The sequence below is a fragment of the Podarcis cretensis genome (genome assembly GCF_951804945.1).
Source record: "Podarcis cretensis genome assembly, chromosome: 2".
NCBI classification, from domain to species: domain Eukaryota; kingdom Metazoa; phylum Chordata; class Lepidosauria; order Squamata; family Lacertidae; genus Podarcis; species Podarcis cretensis.
Window position 1 is genome coordinate 4,992,808 of NC_137171.1, and position 20,889 is coordinate 5,013,696.

The window sequence follows — 20,889 nt, forward strand, 5'->3', positions numbered from 1 at the left end:
TCAGAGAGAGTGCTACCAATGTCACACATGAAAAAATCCAAATATGCTCACTGGCCTAAAAGGTGGGAAACCTTTGGTGTAATAGTCCTGCAGCCACAGAGACAGCACTTGAGCAGCTTAGTAGGGGAAAGGTAGAATATACACTTTGCCTGCAGAAAGACCCATGTTCTTCGATTCCCAGTATTTCCAGGCAGCTTTTTATATACCAGTGGGCATGAGGGTAATAGGCTTAGAACATGTAACCTGGTTGCATGCATGTGTGCGGTCAAGAAGGCATCTTTGGTTCTTTTTCACCTCTCATTTGCTTCTTACATTTTATTCTGTTCCTTCTCCAAGGCTTCAGAGTAATAAACATGGGGTCAGGCCTACATGGTTGAGCGAGTCCAAATTCTATATGTGGCCTGAAAGAGCTTGCCAACAGCAAGGAAAATAAGATTCACTGGTGGAAACTTGCAGTCTGAGGGGCACTGATGCCAGGTCAGACTGGTGCCAGGGCTGCCTAGGGGCAACACCAACCCAGGGTGTGAAAGGGGGTTCTTTGCCAAATCCACATGCTCCTCCCATCCACTTCCTCTCCCAAAATGTTGTTATCATCTACAATCACCTGTGTTTTTTTGAGGGGGGGTTGTAGAGTGGGACACTAGAATTGTTTCCAGACATCCTGTTTATTGAGCAGCCAACCTGATTTGTTTGCAGAGAGATAAGTCAAAACTGGCTGCTTATTGAGCATTCATTCTTATTTGTCTTCATTGATGTGACGCTGCTTCAAGAGTTACCCCACCCCTTTCCAATGCTTTCTCCCACCACTTTCCTTATTGCAAAAAGTAAATTTTTAGGGGAAGTGAGTTTGTTGCACAGGAGTGCCAAATCCTCTGTAACTGCCCAACCTGAATTTGCCCATATGTGATAGAATCCCACCTGAAAGCAGTGGCAGTATGGAAGCACCCCAGGGTTCCTAATTTGTCCCCTAGCTGCCATGTGATCAGCCATTAATGATGACTAATGTGAGTCAGGCCACCTTATTTTCTTTCTCTATTACAAACAAGACTCCTGTGCAAACTGGAGGGGGTTTTGGTAGCGGGGCGGGAGGAGTAGGCAGGCTCCAGATCCTGAATCAAATGATGGGGCAAGGAGGAAGTGGATATTGATCATGAGGGCTTGACATGTGTTTATAGAGGTGAATGACTCTTTTACAGTTCTGCCCCCTTTGGAGACTTGTGTGCCAACCACTGGAATGGACTGGTTCAGTCCAAGGTTGGGTGGGAGTAGGAAAACAATGAACCTCAGAATGGATGCTGAACTGACATTTGCTGTATTCATTTCCTGCCTTGCTTCCCAGCCCAGACTTTCTCTGGATTGTTTGTGTGTCTAAGCTTTCACATCCTTCCATTATCCCTGCTGTGATCTCTTTCCCCCATAGAATTCTCTGTACTTAGCAGATGTTGGGCTGGTGTGTCCTACCCAACAGTTCAGCCCCCAAAAGAGGAGTTCCCTTGCTTGCAGCTCTAGGAAGGAAGGGTGGGTACCATCTTCATACAGTCAGCCATAGGCACACTCTGTTGCTGGGGTGTTTAACTTGTCCCTCTCTGAGTCTCCAGAGCAGGGTTTGGTTGGGGACTCTGCCAGGGTGCTCAGTCACTGTCTGTGTCCCCCTTTTCCCCTCGCTGCTGCACCCTAGTTGGATCGCTGGGTCTCCAAGGTACCGTATGGCCTCTCCCCCATGTTTATCTGCCTGCTGCGCTGGGCAGGAAATGTTTGCACTTGGTGACCAAATTGGGAGCACATGCATATGGGAGGGGGGCAGTCAGATGTCTGTTTCCTCCTCACCATTTCACTGCCATGGCAAGCCTATCCACATTGACAACTGTGGCATCATCTGGTACTAGGCCTCTCACTGCTACCATGGCAACCCCAGTCACTGTGGCCTGCATGGCTGACACCATGGCCCCATTCTTGGCAATCTCATGTGTGTGACTTCTATGGCATCTGGCAGTTCTGCTGCCATGGCAACACTGACCAGTTTTTGCCTGTCCACCAGCAGCTGCTACAAGGGAAAGAAACAGTGAAATAAAAGTGAGTTGCTCCTCTCTAAATTCTCAACAGCGGCTCTCTCTCTCTCCTCTGCTTCAGGAATAGGTGGGGGTGTTGTAAAGATTGGAAATAGCTAGTTTTGGACTCTGGAGAAACTCACAGATCAAGGCCCTGTGGTTTTCTGGAAAGGCATGATTCAAAAGCCCCCAGCCCTCCCCCCCCCCAATATCAATCTCTCAGATGTGGGAGTCAAATGTTATCACCTCAGATATTTTCTCCCTCTCCCTTGGAGGCTGTGCAACCCAGTGGCTCCCCTGCTATTTTTTTTTTATATAATCATGCTGGTGGCTGCCCCCCCCCCCCGCGTGCTTATTCACCTCTTGCTGCCGTGCTCTTGACCTTGCATGCTGCTCACCCACCTGCCTGTAGATTATAGAGTTTGTGTTTGATTGGAGAGCCAAAGGATTGCTTGGGCCTGGAGAAGGGAGGTGCTCACCTTCAGACCCTCAATTTGCACCTCATGGTATTCTCCTGTGCTGCAGCATGGTGCACGGCGTGGATCTGTGACACTTGGGCAAAGACTGGGACCCACCAGCTTAGAGACAGCCGGGGTGGATGCTACTTTGAATGGACGGGAGCTTGTCACCAGCATCCAGGCTGAATATAGGTTCTAATGAATACAGGTTCATATGTCTTTGATGACAGATGGAGTACATTTGGCACTCCAGGTGTTGTTGAACTCTAGCTCCCACCTGCCCTAGCTAGAACAACCAATGGTCAGGAATTATAGAAGTTGGAGCCCAGCAATATATGGAAGGCTATAGATTCCCCAATGCTGCCTTTAATACAGAGGTGGCTAACCGGACCCTCTCCAGATGTTGTCAAACTCCAGTTCCCATCATCTCTGACCATTGGCCATGTTGCTGAGGGGCTGGCGGGAGCTGGGAGTCTAACAACATCTGGAGGGTGACACTGGTCAGCCACCTCTGCTTTAACAGATGTGCAACAGGAGGAATGTCCTCCCCCCCATATTATCATAGCCCTGCTATGGTGGCAGAAACTATATTTACTAAAAATGCCCTTCTGTGCAACTATTTCAATGTCTGAGAGTTCTGCCATCTCTTCAAACTAGGAGGCCCAAGGCTAGTTCCACAGTATGGTCACATAGATGTGGTGGATTCACTAGCTGGGTGTTCAGACACAGGACAAGAGTAAGAATCCAGATGCTCGGAGGCCACAGATGCCTTCCCAAAGATGAGGGAGGTGTTTAGCATTCTTGCAGAACATATATGGTGTGAGAAGTGGGCATGTGAGGCTTCTGGGACAGGGTCCAAAACAGGGTGCAAGTGTTTTTCTGGAAATGGGAGGCAAATGCCTGGAGGACTAGCAGAGTAGAAATGCATTGGAGTGAGGGCAAGGGCCAGTGTTTTGGGTCTTCAGAGGCCCCTCTGCCTCATCTTCTTTATCCATCCTCCCTGTTTCTCTTCTCTCCCTGTGAACTCATGGGGCTCAGCTGGTTCGCGACAATGCAGATTTGCGTTGTGAGCTTCCTAAACTGGAGAAACGTCTTCGGGCTACGGCTGAGAGAGTTAAGGCCCTGGAGGGTGCACTGAAGGAGGCTAAGGAGGGTGCTATGAAAGACAAGCGTCGCTACCAGCAGGAGGTGGACCGCATCAAGGAGGCAGTGCGCTACAAGAACAGCATGAAGCGCAACCACTCTGCGCAGATTGGTAAGCAAGCAAGCAAGCAGAAAGTATGTGGGAGGGGGGTTGTATGTAGAAATTGCTGGTACTGTGGTAACCTTATGTATGCACATTCAGATGTTGCATCTCACTGTGTTCAGTGAGGATGGCTCTCTGATAAGAATTGATTATTTGATTTCTATTCTGCTTAATATATTTAAAATATTTCTAAGTGGTGTACAAAAAAGAAGCAGCAACAGACAACTTAAACATCTTACAAAAATAGGCAGGTACATATAAAAATGTTACATCATTACAAAGTTAATAATATATAAAAATCAATATCAGTTCATTTCCATCTCAGCCTCTGGGTTCTCATCCAGGGGCCAAACAAACTCAGCTCACCCACAAAAGTCTCACAATGAGATGAGTTCCTGGAGACAGTGGAGATCACCCTAGTCTTTGATTCTAGACCCGCTTTTTATGAGCAGGCTAAGGTGGGAGGCCCGGGACGCAGGTGGCGCTGTGGGTTAAAGCCTCAGCGCCTAGGGCTTGCCGATCGAAAGGTCGGCAGCTCGAATCCCTGCGGCGGGGTGCGCTCCCGCTGCTCGGTCCCAGCGCCTGCCAACCTAGCAGTTCGAAAGCACCTCCGGGTGCAAGTAGATAAATAGGGACCGCTTACCAGCGGGAAGGTAAACGGCGTTTCCGTGTGCGGCTCTGGCTCTGGCCAGAGCAGCGATGTCACGCTGGCCACGTGACCCGGAAGTGTCTCCGGACAGCGCTGGCCCCTGGCCTCTTAAGTGAGATGGGCGCACAACCCCAGAGTCTGTCAAGACTGGCCCGTACGGGCAGGGGTACCTTTACCTTTAAGGTGGGAGGAGACGGAGGGTAAGTTCTGTTGCACAAGTGCAAGTCCTTGTACAAATAGGATGACTTGTTGGCTCGAACCCTGAAGTTCTTGTGGTAGCTTACGACACATTTAAAATACAATAAAATGGACAAGAGTTACTAGAGTGTGACATAGGTATTGAGATTCCAGCTGAGTCTTCTGGTCTGTTAATGGCTGCCAAGTAATCAGAAGCTGCGTACTTCACAGGGCAGCACATCCTCATTGGGTTGCTCCAGATGTTTCTCATTGTGGCTCTGGTGTCAGATGCAGGAGGCACTGGAGGAGTTAAAGTGCTAGAGGCATCCCCACCCCTCTTCAAATGTTCCAGCTATGAAACTCTATAAATACCATGTATGTTGATGCTGCTGTAGACATTGATAGCTGGTAGGAAGGAAGAAACTTGCACACTGGCTGTTCTAGGAGCCGTTGGCTAAGCTACGCGGGGGAGGAGAAGCTCAGAATGAATAAATGAATTAATATGTTGTGCTATGTCTGCTATCTGTGTCCCTTTGCAGCCAAGCCAGTGCGGCCAGGGCACTACCCAGCTTCATCCCCCACCAACGCCTATGGTGTCCGCAACCCTGAATGCATCAGCTACACCAACAGCCTCTTCCAGAACTATCAGAATGTCTACCTGCAGAATGCTGGCAGCACTGTGCCTGACAGCTAGTGAGTATCCTTTGCCTGTTCAGAAGAATAATGCGCAAACTATTTCTGGCTCACTAAAATCCCACCCTCTGGCTTAAATCAAGGCCTACTTGATCGGCTTGCCTAGTCCTATTCCCTTTTTTGAACCAAGAGGCAAGGCTTTTTGTCCCCTGGTTCATATTCTATTTTCCACCTCACATCAGATCAGAAACTCTGGCTCACCAGTAAGCAGCTGCATACCGAGGGTAAAAGAATTTTATTAGACTGAGCTGTTGCTGGAGATGATTAAAAAACCTCAACTTGTACAGTTCAACCTACTTTTTTATAAAAAAAATATTTCTTAATAAATGATCATGGAGATATGAACTATTGAAATAATTATTGCGGTCAGGGGTGTAAGATTCAGGAAGGAAAATTGTAAAATGGACTTTCTTACTCCCACTGATGATTTTATGAGATGTGTACCCACCCCGTTTCCAGACTACAGTGGTGCCCCGCAAGACGAATGCCTCGCAAGACGAAAAACCCGCTAGACGAAAGGGTTTTCCGTTTTGGAGGTGCTTCGCAAGACGAATTTCCCTATGGGCTTGCTTCGCAAGATGATAATGTCTTGCGAGTTTTTTTGACTTTCCCCCCCTTTTTCTAAGCCGCTAAGCCGCTTATCCGCTTATCCGCTAAAAGCCGCTAAGCTGCTAATAGCGCTAATCCGCTAATGGGCTTGCTTCGCAAGACGAAAAAACCGCTAGACGAAGAGACTCGCGGATCGGATTCTTTTTGTCTTGCGAGGCACCACTGTATATGCTATCTACAGGAATCCAGCAGTGACTCCCCCAATGGGCATATGGTCTCCTTCTATTCGCTAGCACTCATAATCCATGCCTTTCCTCCCCAAGCCCATTAGGAAGCACTTTGCTTTGGAGGGCTCCAATCAGCCCTTTCCCCCCACCCCACCAGACCATAGGTGGAAAGAGTCCCAGACTTCCATTCAGCCCTCACAAATCACTTTCTCTGCTTTTCACCCACCCAGCTTTACCAATGCCTCTTCCAGCAGTGGAAGCAGCTCCTCCAATGCCCCTCTGACCTCCTATCAGAAGCTCAATGTGGATAACGGTAAGAGGGCTGGGGCAGCGAGAGATGCATGTACAGTCATGAGGCAGGAGAGTGCCTCGGGGAGATGTATACATTCACTTCTTTGAACTGCCTGTAGTTGCCTCTGATGGCTGCCTGGGACCTCTGTAGAGCCCACCAAACCAAGAGTAAACTTTCGTACATATTGTGGACAGCGTTTATCCTCTTGGGAGTGGGGTTGACTTCTCTTTGAACACCTCAGGGTCCCTTCCAACTCTACAATTCTGTGATTCTAACTTTAATGCTGCCGTTTTTCTCCTTCTATGTTATTCACCTGGACCATTGCCCAGGAAATGCCACAGACATCAATGATAACAGGTGAGAAACTGCAGGGTGGAACTCTACTGAGGGAGGTTCCTTATAGATTGAATAAAATAGTTCCCTTGGTCATTCAGGGTGGCTGGATACAAAAAAAAAACTATCACTTTCTGTGTGTAGGCATAGGGGGGAAAGTTGAATAAGTGGGAGAGGGGATGTCTGAGCTGCCATGCATTAAATTTCCCTTCCTGTAGAAGTGACCTGCCCTGTGGGGTTGAAGCTGATGAACAAGCCAAGCTCTTCCCACTTCACCAGGAGACTGCAGCCAGCTAATAGCAGCAGCAGCACCAACTTCCCTATCGGGCCTCAACACACCATCAGGTACAGCCTCTCCCCTGTTCTCCACAGCAGCTCATCCCCTTTTCTGGGGCTCTTTTAAAACCGTGTCTTCTCAGGAATCTAACAAGCCTTTCTTTCAACTCTCTCCACCTATGCTGTTACTTTCTCTCAAGATTTACCAAGCTGCACAGGACCATAGATAGGAACACAAGTGCTCTCTCATTGTGTACAACTTCAGAGCCCAAACCCCCAACATAGTCCTTAAGAACTAGGAGACCGATTCATTAAAAAGAAGCCTGGCACAAGTAGGACATCCTATACCTAAAGCATCCTTTAAAAAGGACTCCTGGAGATGGTACAGATCCCACTATTAACATTCCACAGCTTGCCCACCATCTGACATCCCACCCACCCACCACACAAGCAGGAAGCCACAGGACTATCAGCAACAATGCAAGCATTCAAATTTTCTCTTTAAATGTTGCATCAAAGGTAACATTACAGAGAATGTGTACATAGGAATATAAGGATATAGGAAGTTGCTTTGACCAAGGCAGACCAATGGTCCATCTAGCTCAGCATTCTCCATGCTAACTGGCTGGTGCTCTCCAGGGTTGTAGACAAAGGACATTCCCAGCCTTATTTGGAGGCATTTCCATCCCTACAGTTACTCCCGGAAAGACTGGGGAGGGGTATATATTTGCCCTCTCCTTTATTTTCTTCTTAAAAAGCTCTCTGCCTGAGACCCTGGAGAGCCACTGCGAGTCAGAGTAGTCAGTACTTGATCTTAAAGAAGGTAGTGGTGCGTTCCTTCCTTATGAAGACCTCCCTGGACCCATAAGTGTTAAATCACCCATCAGTGAATACCTCATTTTGAGCAAGGTGTTAGAAAGGATGGTGGCAGCACAGCTTCAGGCTTGCTTGGAAGAAATTGAGTATGCATCCCAGTTGGCTTCAGGGCTGGTTATGGCACTGAAACTGCTTTGGCCACCCTGGCTGATGACATTTGTCAGGAGAGAGATGTGGGGAGTACAGCCCTACTCATTCTCTATGACCTCTTAGCGCTTTTGATACTGGTGACCACGGTATCCTCCTGGAGTGGCTCAGGGAGGTGGTGTTGCAGACGCTGTACTTCAGTGGTTCCACTCTTACTTCCAGGGGCATTTCTAGAAAGTAGGTATTGGGGGGGGGGGCACCTTTCAGTGCCATAGGAGCTGTCCTTTGGTGTCCAGTAAAGTTCCATCTTATTCCCCATACGCTTTAACATCTATGTGAAGCTGCTGAGCCATCATTAGGAGATCTGGAGTGATGTGTTACCAATATGTGGACCCAGTCTAGTTGTGATTGCAATTTGATTTGAACTGTTGCTAATACTGTATTTTTTATTACTGTAACTCACCCAGGGACCTTCTAGTGGTGGTGGGAGTAGTAGCAGCAAAAATAAATAAATAAATAAATAAATAAATAAATAAATAAATAAGAATAGGTGGAACCATTTCCTTGATGCAAGGCACCTTCCTCTTTTCCTATACATGCAGCTGGAGTGCAGGAGCCTGGTGTCTTGAGGCCATCCCTACTTACTCTTCTCTCTCCCTTCTTTTTCTCTTCTCTTTTAGTTTCTAAATGGGACGGAAGCCTCAACTCTGCATGCTGCAGCCTGGCTTTCCATGACCTCTGCTGCAAATGGGCCCTGTTTATGTGTCCTGCTCTCTCCATGTCCTGTATATTTATCCAGCTGCTGCTTCACTCCCACTGTTTCTCTGTTCTACTCACTTAACTAGACAATGATATATTTGCTTCTTTCATCGGGCCCCCTGCTCCTTAGTCCAGGAGCCTGGTGCCCCTTCTTCTTTCCTGCCTCAGTTGCCTTAACGGACTGGCTGCCACTGAAGAACCCAGACATAGAAGCACCCTGCTGTAGGAACAAGTTTCTGCCTAAGAGAGGGACAATAAGGCATCCCCCTCTAAACTTACTGATCCCAGCCTGGCAATGCTGGACCCTGGTGTCAACTAGGCCTTGCCATGCCCTAGGAGAATTGATACTCTCCAGGTTACTAGCTAGATGGGCTAAAATCACCATTTGTAGTGTTAGCTGACTCTGCAAAAGAAGGCCTGGAGCTTCAGCACCCAGCTGTTAGTCCTACTGGATGTTTCCCAAAGGGGATAAAACTTGGGCAAGTACCTTTAGCTGTTTTGGAGCTCACTATGGTGCTTGAGCTTCAACCTTCAAGGGATTTGTTTTCCAGTTTCCCCTGCATATGCCTACAGGCTGATGGTCGTTGTGGCACTTTAGGGATGGCTAGGAAATGGTTTTCTACAAAACAGAGCTGCTTACTTGTTTCAATGCTCTGCTGGCCATCTCCTTCAGTAGGTACAATACAAATGCTGCCTATTCTTTGAGAATGAGCTGATCCCTTGCTAATGAGGAAGGGTGATCAGCTGATGTTTTACCATTGGGAACAAAGGAGGGAGCACATAATGGGGACTGTACGGTGGAGGAGGAGATGGGCAGCCCCTGCTTAAGTCTGCAACTGGGCATGAGGAACACAGGGGCTCCATTCCATTCTATAAAGGGGAGACAAAGTTGTTTGGGGGGGAGCGGGGGAAGGATACAGTTTCCAGAGCAGACAGACTGGATGTGGTTGTCAGTTCTGTAATATGTCCCAACCAACCAGAAACACTGCACATCCAAGTAGGCAGGCTAGGGGTCTAATGATTCTTCAAAGTGGGACAAAAACGAGGCTGCTATCAACACATTTTTGGTTGCTCCTTTTTTGTGTCTCTTGATAGCTGGGTCAGTGGCCTTTAGTCTGTTATTTCTATTTATGTCCCTAAGGGGAACAGTGAGTCCACTGCACATCTTCAATTAATGTCACCACTTTTGAGTCACGCAGAGCAGACAGGGTTGTGGGAGCAGTGGGGAGATGGCAGCTCTTATGGGGGACTTACAGGTCTGTTTGCTGTCAAAATGCTTAATGGCAATAGCCTTGTTTTGGCTGCCTTGCTGGAGCTGCTAACACCCTGTAACTTTATTCCTGTCTGCTCAGATCACACCAAATGTTGCATGTCAGAATATTAAGAAGTTTATTTAAAAAATAAATGAACAAATATGTTAAAAGATAACAATTTTGCATTCTGTCTCTTCTTGTACATAAGTTGAAGGAGTATAACTGGACAGGATGAACTGCAAGAGGAACAAAAAGGTATCTAAGGTGTGCGAGACAAAAAATATCAACTCAGTAGGTAGTTTGGCTGCAGTCTTTTTCAAAGATTGAAGATATGTGATAGGTAAAATGCCATCTTTGGCTAGTCAGACTTAGGTTGCTATCTGAGCTTCACAGAATTCTTCATGATGGGCACAAACAAGTTTTGAGATATTCAAAGAATAAGAAAGATGGCACTGCCTACCTTCCTCAGAAGGAGGACGGGGAAATTCCCAACATAGATTTATATTACATTGCCAACTAAGTGCTCCACACAATGCTATACATCCTAGAACAGGCATAGGCAAACTCGGCCCTCCAGATGTTTTGGGACTACAACTCCCATGATCCCTAGCTAACAGGACCAGTGGTCAGGGATGATGGGAATTGTAGTCCCAAAACATCTGGAGGGCCGAGTTTGCCTATGCCTGTCCTAGAAGATAAAACGAAACAATGGGTTCACTTGGAGACAGGCACAATCGAAAACACCCCCACCACATTTCTCCAAAACAAACTAAAGAAAATCCCCACAACACTAAGCAGGTTCACATGAAAAAAGTAGGTAAACTGTCCCCAATCCCATCCCCACTAATCCCCCTGGCTCATCACCCACTATTCCATCATGCAGCACAAAACCTCCAAATAAAGACTTGGCAAGCCAAAGGCCTATACTACCTAAAACACCTATAAAAATAACATACCCATATCAACACAAGAAATACAAAATAGGGGACACTCATATACCTTTGCTAACACACCAACAACTGCACCACCAACACTTTCTTAAACAATCCCACAGTAAAATCAGCAGTCACTAGGCCCTTGACCACCTTCAAAAACTTTCTCCTGGCAGCAGAGGAATATGGCAGGGGGTTGGTATCCATAATATACAAAATACTGCTTCGGAATCCCACAAACCCCCTCAATGCAATCAAAAAACAATGAGAGCATGACATAGGCTATGAAATGAACCCTATCCAATGGACTAGAATGTGGTCTACACCTCCCTTTAAAGCCATCTCAGCCAAAATAAAGGATATCACATTGAAACTTGCTTACAGATGGTACCTAACGCCACGGAAACTGGTGCTGATACACCCAGGCACCTCCCCAAAATGGTGGAGAGACTGCACCTCTGCAGGCCCATACCTACACATATGGTGGGAATTCCCCATAATCTGACCCTTTGGGGCAGCAGTCCTACAATAAATGTGCAAAATAGCTAAACAGGTATTAGAAGTCACCCCAGAACTGGCCCTATTCAACATTTTCCAATATAATAATGCCCACTCACATTATAAAGAGCTTATAACCCACCTACTCTTAGTAGCCAGAAGCACCATAGCCAGACACTGAAGAGACCTGTCAGGAGTGAACATGGATCACTGGCACTAAATCATATGGGAAACACCCTTACTAGAAAAGTTAACCAGCAGGCTGAAATTGACACGGGGACAATTAAAAGAGCATGCCTTCACTCTAGTATGGTTCCTCTTCATCATATACACAGCCCAACAAGACAACAACAAGAATCCGCTGACAGCATATGAATTAATATGGCAAACCTGATCCAGAAATCCACCCCCTCACACACTTCAAATGTAACTGATCTATTTTAAAAAAAGACTCTACGACCTGAAAAAGAGACAACGCATGTACGTAACCAAGGAAAATGATTAATAAAAATTATTTTTAAGAAAAGAGAAAAGTAGTGCTGAATTCCCAAATGCAGATTGAAACAAATCTGCATTAGCAATACTGTTCTAGAAAATAGGAGTTGGGAGTGGGCAATTTGCACATTTAAGTTACAAATGATACAGTCCCAGGGTATGATCTGAGAGCACATGAGACCACTTTGTATGTTGAAGCTAAGCAGGACTGGGTCCGGCAAAAGAGATGAGGTGACCTGGGAACTGCATGCATGCCACCTTCGGTTCAGTGATGGGAGAAAGGTAGGATATGAATGTAAGGAAATAAAATAAAATGGCTAAAGTCATTTACATTGTTGATAATGGACATCTTACAGAATGTCCCATATTTGCAAAAAAAGAATTATGATTCCAAAAGTGGACACATGGGTGTGTCTTGGCAGGAGAGATTTTTTTCTTCCACTTACCCACAGTCTTCTTTTTGCTGATGCGCAGCTGCAGACGCGCCTCCTGGATTAGCTGGTGCTCCAAAAGGTCAAGGTTTTGCACAGCAGGGGCAGAAAAAAAAAGGCAGCAATTCACAGAGGGGAAGAGCGGGACAAGGCCAGGGATTGGAGGGGAGGGCGAAGGGGAGGCCCTACCTGGAACTACCTAGCCAGTGGCTGGCTGCTCTTGCGCAGAGATCGGCAGTCCAGGTGCTGTTGGTAGACTTGCAGCTGCCAGTGGTTCTCTGCCTGCCGCAGCTCCTCCTGAATGCCTTCCAGGATCTCCTTGACCTCATCGTGGCCCAGGCAGAGATACTGGTGCTCATAGGTTGACTCTGAGCGAGGAAGGTGCAGAGAGAGAGAGTGGGACACAGAGGTTGCCTGCAAAGTTGGTTTTATTTTAAGCAATTCCCAGCACAAACTAGGAACAAGGCTGCATTTAAAAGCAAACAGGTCTGGAAGGCAAATGAGCAGCAGCAGCCTAGATGCACAAGGCAAATGGATACTTGTTTGCTGGTAGGAAAAAAGTGGGCTGCTGAACAACACCTATGCCCTACAGCCTCAGGGGGCACTAATGCAAGCAGATGGGGGTCGCATAAACACACGCCATCGTCTCTCTCTCTCTCTCTCTCCCCCCCACCCCACCCCCGCATCACCCTCTTGGGTGCTGGCTTTCCCTAGTAAGGCAGGCTCAATGCAGCTCACAATCTCCCAAAGTTAGAAAGCATATCAACATGGAAAAATGGAGAGATGCAGCTCTCCTGGGACACCCTCCCCACCACACAAAGATATGGAGAAAGAGATATACCATCAGTGTGCTGGATGATCTTGTTCAGCAGCAGAGGGTAACTGGCCAGGCACTGCATCTCACAATCCAGGAAATCGGTCAGCCGGCGGTCGTGGCATTCAGGGCTGCTCTCAATTTCCAGGGAAAGGCAGAGAAGAAAGCAGACAGACAGCATGTTTCTGGACACCAGAGAAAGTCAGCCACCTCCAGGGTCACAAGCAGCAAAACCAGTGGGGTGAGCCTTGCTGCTCAGCTCCTTGCTGCTCTGGGGCTTCTCTGTTGGGGCAGCTGGGTTGCTGCTGTCAGAACAGAAGGCTGCCCCTCATTCCAAGGACACCATACCCAGGGAAAGCCCCCGGAACCGCTGCAATCTCGCACCACCTGGAGATTGGGGTTACCCCCTAACCTACACCATCTGGCTAGTTCTCCTGCATGTTTGCATTTGCCCAGGGAATGGGCAGCAGGGAGAAGAGGACAGGCCTCCTGCCCCTCCCCTCGCATGGGAAAAGAGCCCCCCAGGGACAGTGCCCAGCTAGCAGCTGAGAAGGCCCCTACCGTGAGCTCAGCCTCCTCTTCTCACACAGCTTACCTGGATGACACGCCGGAACCGAGCATCCCTCTGCTGCTTCATTTTAAGAATCTCCAGGGCCCTGGCCTGCTGCAAGCTGCATTTCAGGACGGCCTGCCAGAGCGACTCACTTGCAGCCACACCAAACTGGGGGGAAGGAAGGAAGGAGGGGGGCAGGGGAGAGGAAACACGCCTGGTGAGAATCAGGAAATCAAGGGCCGAAGTCCACTGGAGACCCACAAGCAGCCCCCTCCAAGTTGCCGCCAGCCTCTCCGCCCTGTTCTGGGATCCTTACCTGGGAAAACAGCAGGTCCCTGATCTCCTCAATGAGAGGCCCTTTCTCCTGCAGATCCTTCACTTTTCCCAACAGAGAACCTAGGAGGAGAGGGAAGAAACACGGGAGGGGAGGTTGAGCAAGGCAATGGGAGTGGGGGAATAAAGAATAACCCCAGCAGGGACAGGAGGGGGATGGAGATGGCCTGCTCTTTTTTTAGTACTACTTTCTCAGTGCTGGAGAGACCAGGAATCTCATTTATTTATGTCATTTACTCCCCACCTTATCCTCCAAGGAGCTTAAGAGGGTGTCCATGGATTCCCTCCTCATTTAATCCTCACAACCCTGTGAGGTAGGTTAGGCTTAGAGGCAGCAACTGCCTGCCACCTCCATCCTCCTCTGCCCAAGGCAGTGGATGCCTCTAAACAACCCCTGTTCCCGGGGGGGGGGGCATTGTGCTTGCACTCCTGCCCTGCTGCTTGTGGGCCCCCCTGAAAACAGGCTGCAGGTCTAGCTGGGCCCCTTTGGGCCTGATCCTGCTGCAGAGCTCTTTGGATGCCGTGCTTCTATTTTTGTGCCTTCTCCCTCTGCTCCTGACCCACCCAGGAAGAAGCGGAGGCCTGGGCCAGCCACAGAATGGGCTGGGGGGGGGGGGAGAGAGCAGACTTACTATGGATCTTAAGGAGTTCTTGTAGATTGGACAGCTCCTCCTGTGATTGGAGTTTATCCTGGTACATCCACTGGTAAAACAGGACCACCAGAATTTATTTATTTTTAAATTTCTATACCACTTTATATTTTTTAATGACATACTCAAAGCGGTGTACAGCATATTAAATAAATCAATCAATAAAACAATAGCCGGGCAATGTTCCTCCGGCCTCATGAGGAGCCTCTTTTATATGGCTGGGTGAGTGTGGGTCCTGCCCCCTGGGCCAGGCGGAAAGGGCCTTGAGGGGAGCAATATGAATATGCAGTGAGTGCAGATGGGAGGCCTCTGTTATAAACAGCTCTGTGCAAAGAGGGCAGAAGGAGAAGAAGGTTAGGTTGAGTCTGGAAAAGAGGCAGCTAAAGCGGGTTGTTCTTTCCAAAAAGACTTGGGCTCTGCCTGACAAGAGAGATGGATCCTGCTCTCCTCCTGAACTGGGAGCAAAGCCAAAAGAGTGGCCATTGGTGGGGTCCTCCTTGGCCCAAAGTGACCTCCACACTGTCCAGCAGATGACTCTCTGGCACCTCAGGAAGGGGGTCTCTCCTTCCCAGGCCTTCCTGGAGATGCTACTGCACTTGGGGCGCATGCAGGCAAGGCAAGGGCTCCACCACTGAGCTGTGGCCATTTGCCAGCCTGGACACCAGGAAGCACCCAATAGCTCTGGTGGTTTTAAGGTGGCATGACCGCTGTCGCCGCACTGCAGGGGGTGCCGAAACAATGCTGTAGAACAGAGCGCAAAAGGCGGCAGTGGGCTGGGGGAGGGGAGGAGTTGTACAGGGTGGCACTGGAATTTGAGAGCCCCAAGGTCAACCACTGCCATTCTGGGTCTTGTTTGGAGAAAAATCCTCTCCTAGCCATTTTCGAGAGCTCAAAAGTTCCAGGCTCCCCTTGGGAGGGAGAAGGACCCACTTCCCAGCAGATCTCCCAGGCACGCTCTCCCACCCTATGCTTTAAGAAAGTGAAGATCCCCCTGGACTCCCTTGCCCAATATTTCTGAGGGAGACCTGAGGAAAGAGCCACAGAAAGACCCTCCTCACCATGGATGGCTTCCCATGCCGGAAGAGAAGCAGCAATCTCTTGGCCGTCTCTCTCCATAGGCTTTCATTGCAGAATTCTTCTTCCAGTTGCGAGGGGAGGGAGGGGGTCTGCCTTGGCTATCAGGTCGGAGACTCTGGCTCTTCTGTGGAAGAAGGGAGAAGCAGGGGTCTCAAGTGTGCTATAGGCCTCCAGCCCTTGTGCAGGGCCAAAATAAACCTCTGACCAGTCACCCAGTGTTACGATGCTGAATTACCCTGATGTCTTCTACATCAAGCCTCCCCAAACCTGGTTCCCTCCAGATGTTGCTACTGGATTCCAACTGTTGCAATTCTGTTGCAATTTGGATGGTGACAAAAATGAAAACTCAGAAAATTCATCTGAAAACTCGTAGGGGAAATTTCTGGCTCATGTAACACACAGCATGGGGGTTAGAAAGGTCAAATAACCAAGGAGCATCTTTAAAAACTAGGCATGTGGCGGGGGCACAAATCTTCAGGATGCCTCCCCTCTTTTCCATGACTTTACCTTCTATGCCACCAGCGGCACATTATGCAAAAGATCTTCAGAACCAAAAAGGCCCAGAAAGTCAGTCAAACAGCTTTCAAGACAGCAAAAGAAGAAGAATGGATGCTTTACGGGCGGCTGACTGATTCAATTGGCTTTCAACTGACCCAGGGATCCTTTTAAACAACTCACCTGGCCTCCTAGGAAACCAAGCATTCTGCAGGATTCCACACCTGGTTGTGAGGTCAGAGACTGGACAAGGACTGGAGCCAATGGGCTCCGGGCTCCAGGAACGCTCTAACTGCCAGGCCCATGTCACCACTGGGCAACTTCAGGCAGCCGCCAAGCGTGTGGCCCACCCCTGCATTTAGCCCCAAGCAGAAGGCTCAGGAAGCTGGATCTAGGCTCTCCTTAAGAGTTCCCCTAAATTCTCCCAGCTTTGCATCCCTCTGGATAATCAAGAAAATAAGGCAGGCCATGGCTGTGGTCCAGTTTCTGGCCCCTCCTTAAAACTCACCCTGGCTAGTGGTTCATCATTAGGTCACGGTGTATTATAGGTTCCAGTGGGCTGAATCTTCTTTAAAAAAATTTGTTGGGGGGGCGGGCGCTTCATTGTATTATAAAGCCACCTCCTCTGTTTGCCTAGGTCAGGGGTCAGCAAACTTTTTCAGCAGGGGGCCAGTCCACTGTCCTTCAGACCTTGTGGGGGGCCGGACTATATTTTGGGGAAAAAATAATGAACGAATTCCTATGCCCCACAAATAACCCAGAGATGCATTTTAAATAAAAGGACACATTCTACTCATGTAAAAACACGCTGATTCCCGGACCGTCCGCGGGCTGGATTGAGAAGGCGATTGGGCTGCATCCGGCCCCTGGGCCTTAATTTGCCTACCCATAGCCTAGGTGCTCACCCACATTTGCCACCTCTAGGCATCTTTTTAAAATATGTTTGTGCACCTAGAGGCCTTTCTTGGTGCTTTATTGTATTATAACATGAAAACTCTACATCTTCTCCACGGAACTCAAAGTGGTGCACAAGATGAAATTCCTCTCTCCAAATTATCCTCACAGTAACCCTGTGAGGTCGGCTAGGCTGAGAGCCCAAAACCTGGTCCAAGGTCACCCAGGGAGCTTGATAGCCAAAAGGGGACTTGAACCCTGGACACCTGAGTCCTAGTCTGGTCTGGACACCACAGTATATTAACAACTTGGGTGGCTTTAAAGGAGGATCAGACAATGAAGGAGAAGACAAACAATGGCTACTAGCCATGGTTGCAATACTTTGCCTTCACAACCACAATTAGTAACACTTTGGAACAGGGCCGACCCAATACATTTTGGCTGGGGAGGGGGGATTTTTCGTTCTGTCACTCTGGGAGTTGTCTTAAATCTTGTTAGTTCCTTTCCTTCCCCAACAGCACCTTCCTGGAAGCAACGCTGGCTTAGAAAATAGAGAGCGGAGGGACCTGCCCCCTGGCCTACCTCACAGGGTCGTTGTGAGGAAAACGTAACGAAACAATACCAGCCATCCAAAACCTACATTAAACCATCTAATCTGAGACAGGGAGAGCAGGACTGTAATGCGTGGACTCAGCAGTAGGCTCCCGCCCAGCGCTTCCGGAGCGTGCAGCCGTCTCCCTCAGCGGAGACAACCGCCCACCTGCCCTGGCTCCCGCGAGGAGATAGATCATGGGTAGGCAAACTAAGGCCCAGGGATCGGATCCGGCCCAATCGCCTTCACAATCCGGCCCGTGGACAGTCCGGGAATCAGCGTGTTTTTACATGAGTAGAATGTGTCCTTTTATTTAAAATGCATCTCTGGGTTATTTGTGGGGCATAGGAATTCGTTCTCCCCCCTCCCCCCCCCCCAAATACCCCCCACAAGGTCTGAGGAAAAGTGGACCGGCCCCCTGCTGAAAAAGTTTGCTGACCCCTGAGCTATATGATAGCCACCTTCCAATGTCTAAAGGGCTGCCACGTGGAGAATGGAGTGTGCTTGTTTTCTCCTGCTCCGAAGGGCAGGACTCGAACCCATGGCTTCAAGTTACAAGAAAGGAAATTCCGACTAAATATCAGGAAAAACTTTCTGTCACTAGGCGCTGTTCGGCAGCAGAACAGATTCCTCGGAAGGTGGTGGGTTCTCCTCCCTTGGATGGCCATCCGCCCTGCATGGTCTAGCTGAGACTCTTGCATCTATAATTAACACCATCATTCTACCTATGATTCACCTGTTACCGGAAGTGCAGGTCCCCCTCCCTCCCTCCCTCTGTGCGTCACGCCGCGCTTTTCCTCTCTGCCCCGGCCGACTTCCTCCCCTCCCTCCCTTTGGGTCACGTGGCGGCGGCATCAGCTGATCGCCGCTTCCGTTGCCGGCGGCGAGGCTGAGCGAGCGGCTGAGCGGGCGAGGCTGGCAGCGGCGGCGGCGCCCGGGGATGGCAGCCTCGGTGGGGCCGGGGACCCGCACCAAGACCAAGAAGAAGCACTTCGTGCCGCAGCGTGTGAAGGTGCTGCGGTCAGCCGACCCTCTGCTGGGCGTGCTGGGCTGGGGGATCAACCACCAGGTAACGCCTCCCGGTCAGACCCCAGATTGGGGTGGCTCAGTGGGTAGAGCGTGGGACTCATCACTCAGGGTCGCGACTTCGAGCCCCACGTTGGGTGAAAGATTCCTGCGTTGCAAGGGGTTGGGCTGGATGACCGTCGGAATCCCTTCCAGTTCTACCCGTGACCCATGTATGGGATGTGGCGGGCAGCTAATGAGTTGGGGTGGGGCGAGATCTACTCCTGGTAGGTGGGAGAAGGAAGGAAGGTTCTTGTTTAGGATCCATTCACAAAGCTGTCCTGAATTGCAATAATTTAGCATTTTTCTATTGTGATCCACCATGGGGTCTTTGGATGAAGGACAGTAGACAAATTATTATTATTTACATGCTTAATCTCTTAACAACAACCCCCAAACTCCTTAAAGACCATAAGATGTTATTATGGCACATGCTTTCACGGGCCAGAATCCCCTTCATCAGATGCACACAAAGGATTATCCTGATCCAGAGATATTTGGCAACTTTGGTATCCAACACATTCCTTCCCACCACCAATTGTTACCTCTTTCTTTTTATCACTTCATCATCACCATTCTTCAAGATATAATAGCTTATAGTAGCTGCCCCTCTTCTCTTTTCAGTTAATCTTCCCTAATACCTGGTGCTAAGAATTGTTCACTATGTGAATACACTGGCTAGCAATAATTTCTGCTTTGTTACAGTTTATATTGGCTTTACGTTAATGTAGGCACTTCCTCAGCTGTTGTGAACTGTTTTGAATGCGTGTTAGGGAAGTGTAGTATTTGCTTGAAAATGAAGCATTCCAAAGACAAATAAACAGCATCAATAAGTACATTGGTCAAATCTTGATATTAAACTGATGTCTCCATGTTCTCTGGGGACACTGCTCTTGATGGCTAGGCTGAAGCAATCATTGTGTTGACACTGAAGGGGTGAACCAACACATTCATCTCTTTCCCCTTTTCTGTCTTCTCCCTTGCTTCCAAATCTGGTGGGTGAGGACTGCCCACCTGATAGTAGGGTGGCTAAAAAGAATCTCAACCATATATCGCACAGGTATCCTATTTGCCATAGTTTCAGGGAGATTTTCCTTATTTACTGCAAGGCTCACCCTTCTTACATGCCTGTGAATAGCCCGTGTGCTGCTTCAAAATGTGGAGGAGAGACAGGTGTTCTGACCACTTTAGCCTTGCAGTAGAAAAAGAGAACATTTCTTCAGTTGGAAGAGTGTAGTTGCAGGTAGCAGTCTTCTGGTAACCGGATCTGAAACTTTCCTGTATTCATCTGTTGCTCGGTGATAATTTCCTTCTGCCTGGGACTAGCAGGTGGAGTTTTGGAAAGCAGTCAGGTAGCTGCTGTGGGACATTCTTGAGATCAAACAGGTACCTTTGTTTGTTTTGGTTTGATTATGTGTTTTGTGTCTTCATTTTATATTTCTGTGTTGTGAACCAGCCTGTGATCTTCAGGTGAAAAGCAGTATACAGATATACCGTAAATAAATGAATACCAGGTTGTAGTCCTAAACACACTTAACCGAGCAGTAAGCCCCACTGAAAACAGTGGAGCTTACTTCTCAGTGAACGTGCAAAATATTACTCTTCCAGTCATTTATTTGCGGACTGGCTCTCAAGGAACTCTCTGGGTGAACCTGACATCAAAAAATATTTCCCTCCATTTGAGATCATAATCTTGGAATTTTGCATTAAAGGATTTTCACCAGCGAACAGAAATGAATGAACAAAGAAGTAGACGGATTACTTCTCAAAATGTCACTTTTCATTCTCCAAATACCCATCCCCTTCACTTGCTTGCTTTTTCATTTGATTCTTGCAGGGTGTTGGACCCTCTGAGTCCCTTCCAACTCTATGATTCTGTGGCTCTATAAAGCAATATCTAATGTGGTGCCCTCCAGATGCTGTGGACTACAATCCCCATGGTCCCTGACTGTTGGTGATGCTAACTGGGGTTGATGGGAGTTGTAGTTCACAATATCTGGAGGGCACCACATAGGCTATTCCTGGTTGATACGAGCACTTCTTAGTTTTAATCAATTTCTTACCAAACACTGCCCTTCTCCCCATCAGACTCTCATCTCTTGAGACGGTAGTTTGGGGAATCATCGAAGAGACAGAG

The 20,889-nt window shown here is 48.5% G+C and overlaps 3 protein-coding genes across 5 annotated transcripts in view; 2 read left to right on the plus strand and 1 right to left on the minus strand.

Moving 5' to 3' along the window:
* Positions 1-10,101, plus strand: part of KIF5A (kinesin family member 5A) — a 57,888-nt gene extending 47,787 nt beyond the window's left edge. For 2 of the 3 annotated variants that reach the window (XM_079966663.1, XM_079966664.1), the window contains exons 24-30: positions 1,679-1,699; positions 3,545-3,761; positions 5,118-5,271; positions 6,278-6,360; positions 6,669-6,696; positions 6,891-7,017; positions 8,592-10,101. In XM_079966663.1, the coding sequence (XP_079822789.1) occupies positions 1,679-1,699; positions 3,545-3,761; positions 5,118-5,271; positions 6,278-6,360; positions 6,669-6,696; positions 6,891-6,969 (582 nt within the window). In that variant the 3' untranslated portion in view covers positions 6,970-7,017; positions 8,592-10,101. The remainder of the gene's footprint in view (positions 1-1,678; positions 1,700-3,544; positions 3,762-5,117; positions 5,272-6,277; positions 6,361-6,668; positions 6,697-6,890; positions 7,018-8,591) is intronic. The other variant, XM_079966665.1, reaches the window with a different exon arrangement.
* Positions 10,036-15,691, minus strand: LOC307210765 (rho guanine nucleotide exchange factor 11-like). Its single transcript, XM_079966956.1, has 6 exons — positions 15,688-15,691; positions 13,963-14,042; positions 13,680-13,814; positions 13,121-13,229; positions 12,479-12,647; positions 10,036-10,159 (listed from the first exon to the last, which is right to left on the minus strand). Exons 3-6 carry the CDS (start codon positions 13,728-13,730, stop codon positions 10,060-10,062), a joined length of 429 nt encoding a protein of 142 aa, XP_079823082.1. The 5' UTR covers positions 13,731-13,814; positions 13,963-14,042; positions 15,688-15,691; the 3' UTR covers positions 10,036-10,059.
* A 2,889-nt stretch (positions 15,692-18,580) lies between these two features.
* The window catches only part of PIP4K2C (phosphatidylinositol-5-phosphate 4-kinase type 2 gamma), a 36,002-nt gene continuing 33,693 nt past the window's right edge, over positions 18,581-20,889 (plus strand). Inside the window, exon 1 of the mRNA XM_079966813.1 lies at positions 18,581-18,756. Coding sequence (XP_079822939.1) covers positions 18,628-18,756 — 129 coding nt within the window. The 5' untranslated portion in view covers positions 18,581-18,627. The remainder of the gene's footprint in view (positions 18,757-20,889) is intronic.

What these genes read in the sequence shown, in the direction of transcription:
- LOC307210765 (XM_079966956.1), bottom strand. Translation starts at nt 13,730, where the DNA reads ATGAAGCAGCAGAGGGATGCTCGGTTCCGGCGTGTCATCCAGGTAAGC. An exon ending in GTGTCATCCAGGTAAGCTGT is followed by an intron (nt 13,230 to 13,679) that starts GTGAGAAGAGGA and finishes CTGGAAATTGAG; the next exon opens with AGCAGCCCTGAATGCCACGA. An exon ending in AGCAGCCAGCCACTGGCTAG is followed by an intron (nt 10,160 to 12,478) that starts GTAGTTCCAGGT and finishes TTCCTCTTGCAG; the next exon opens with TTCATCCTGTCCAGTTATAC.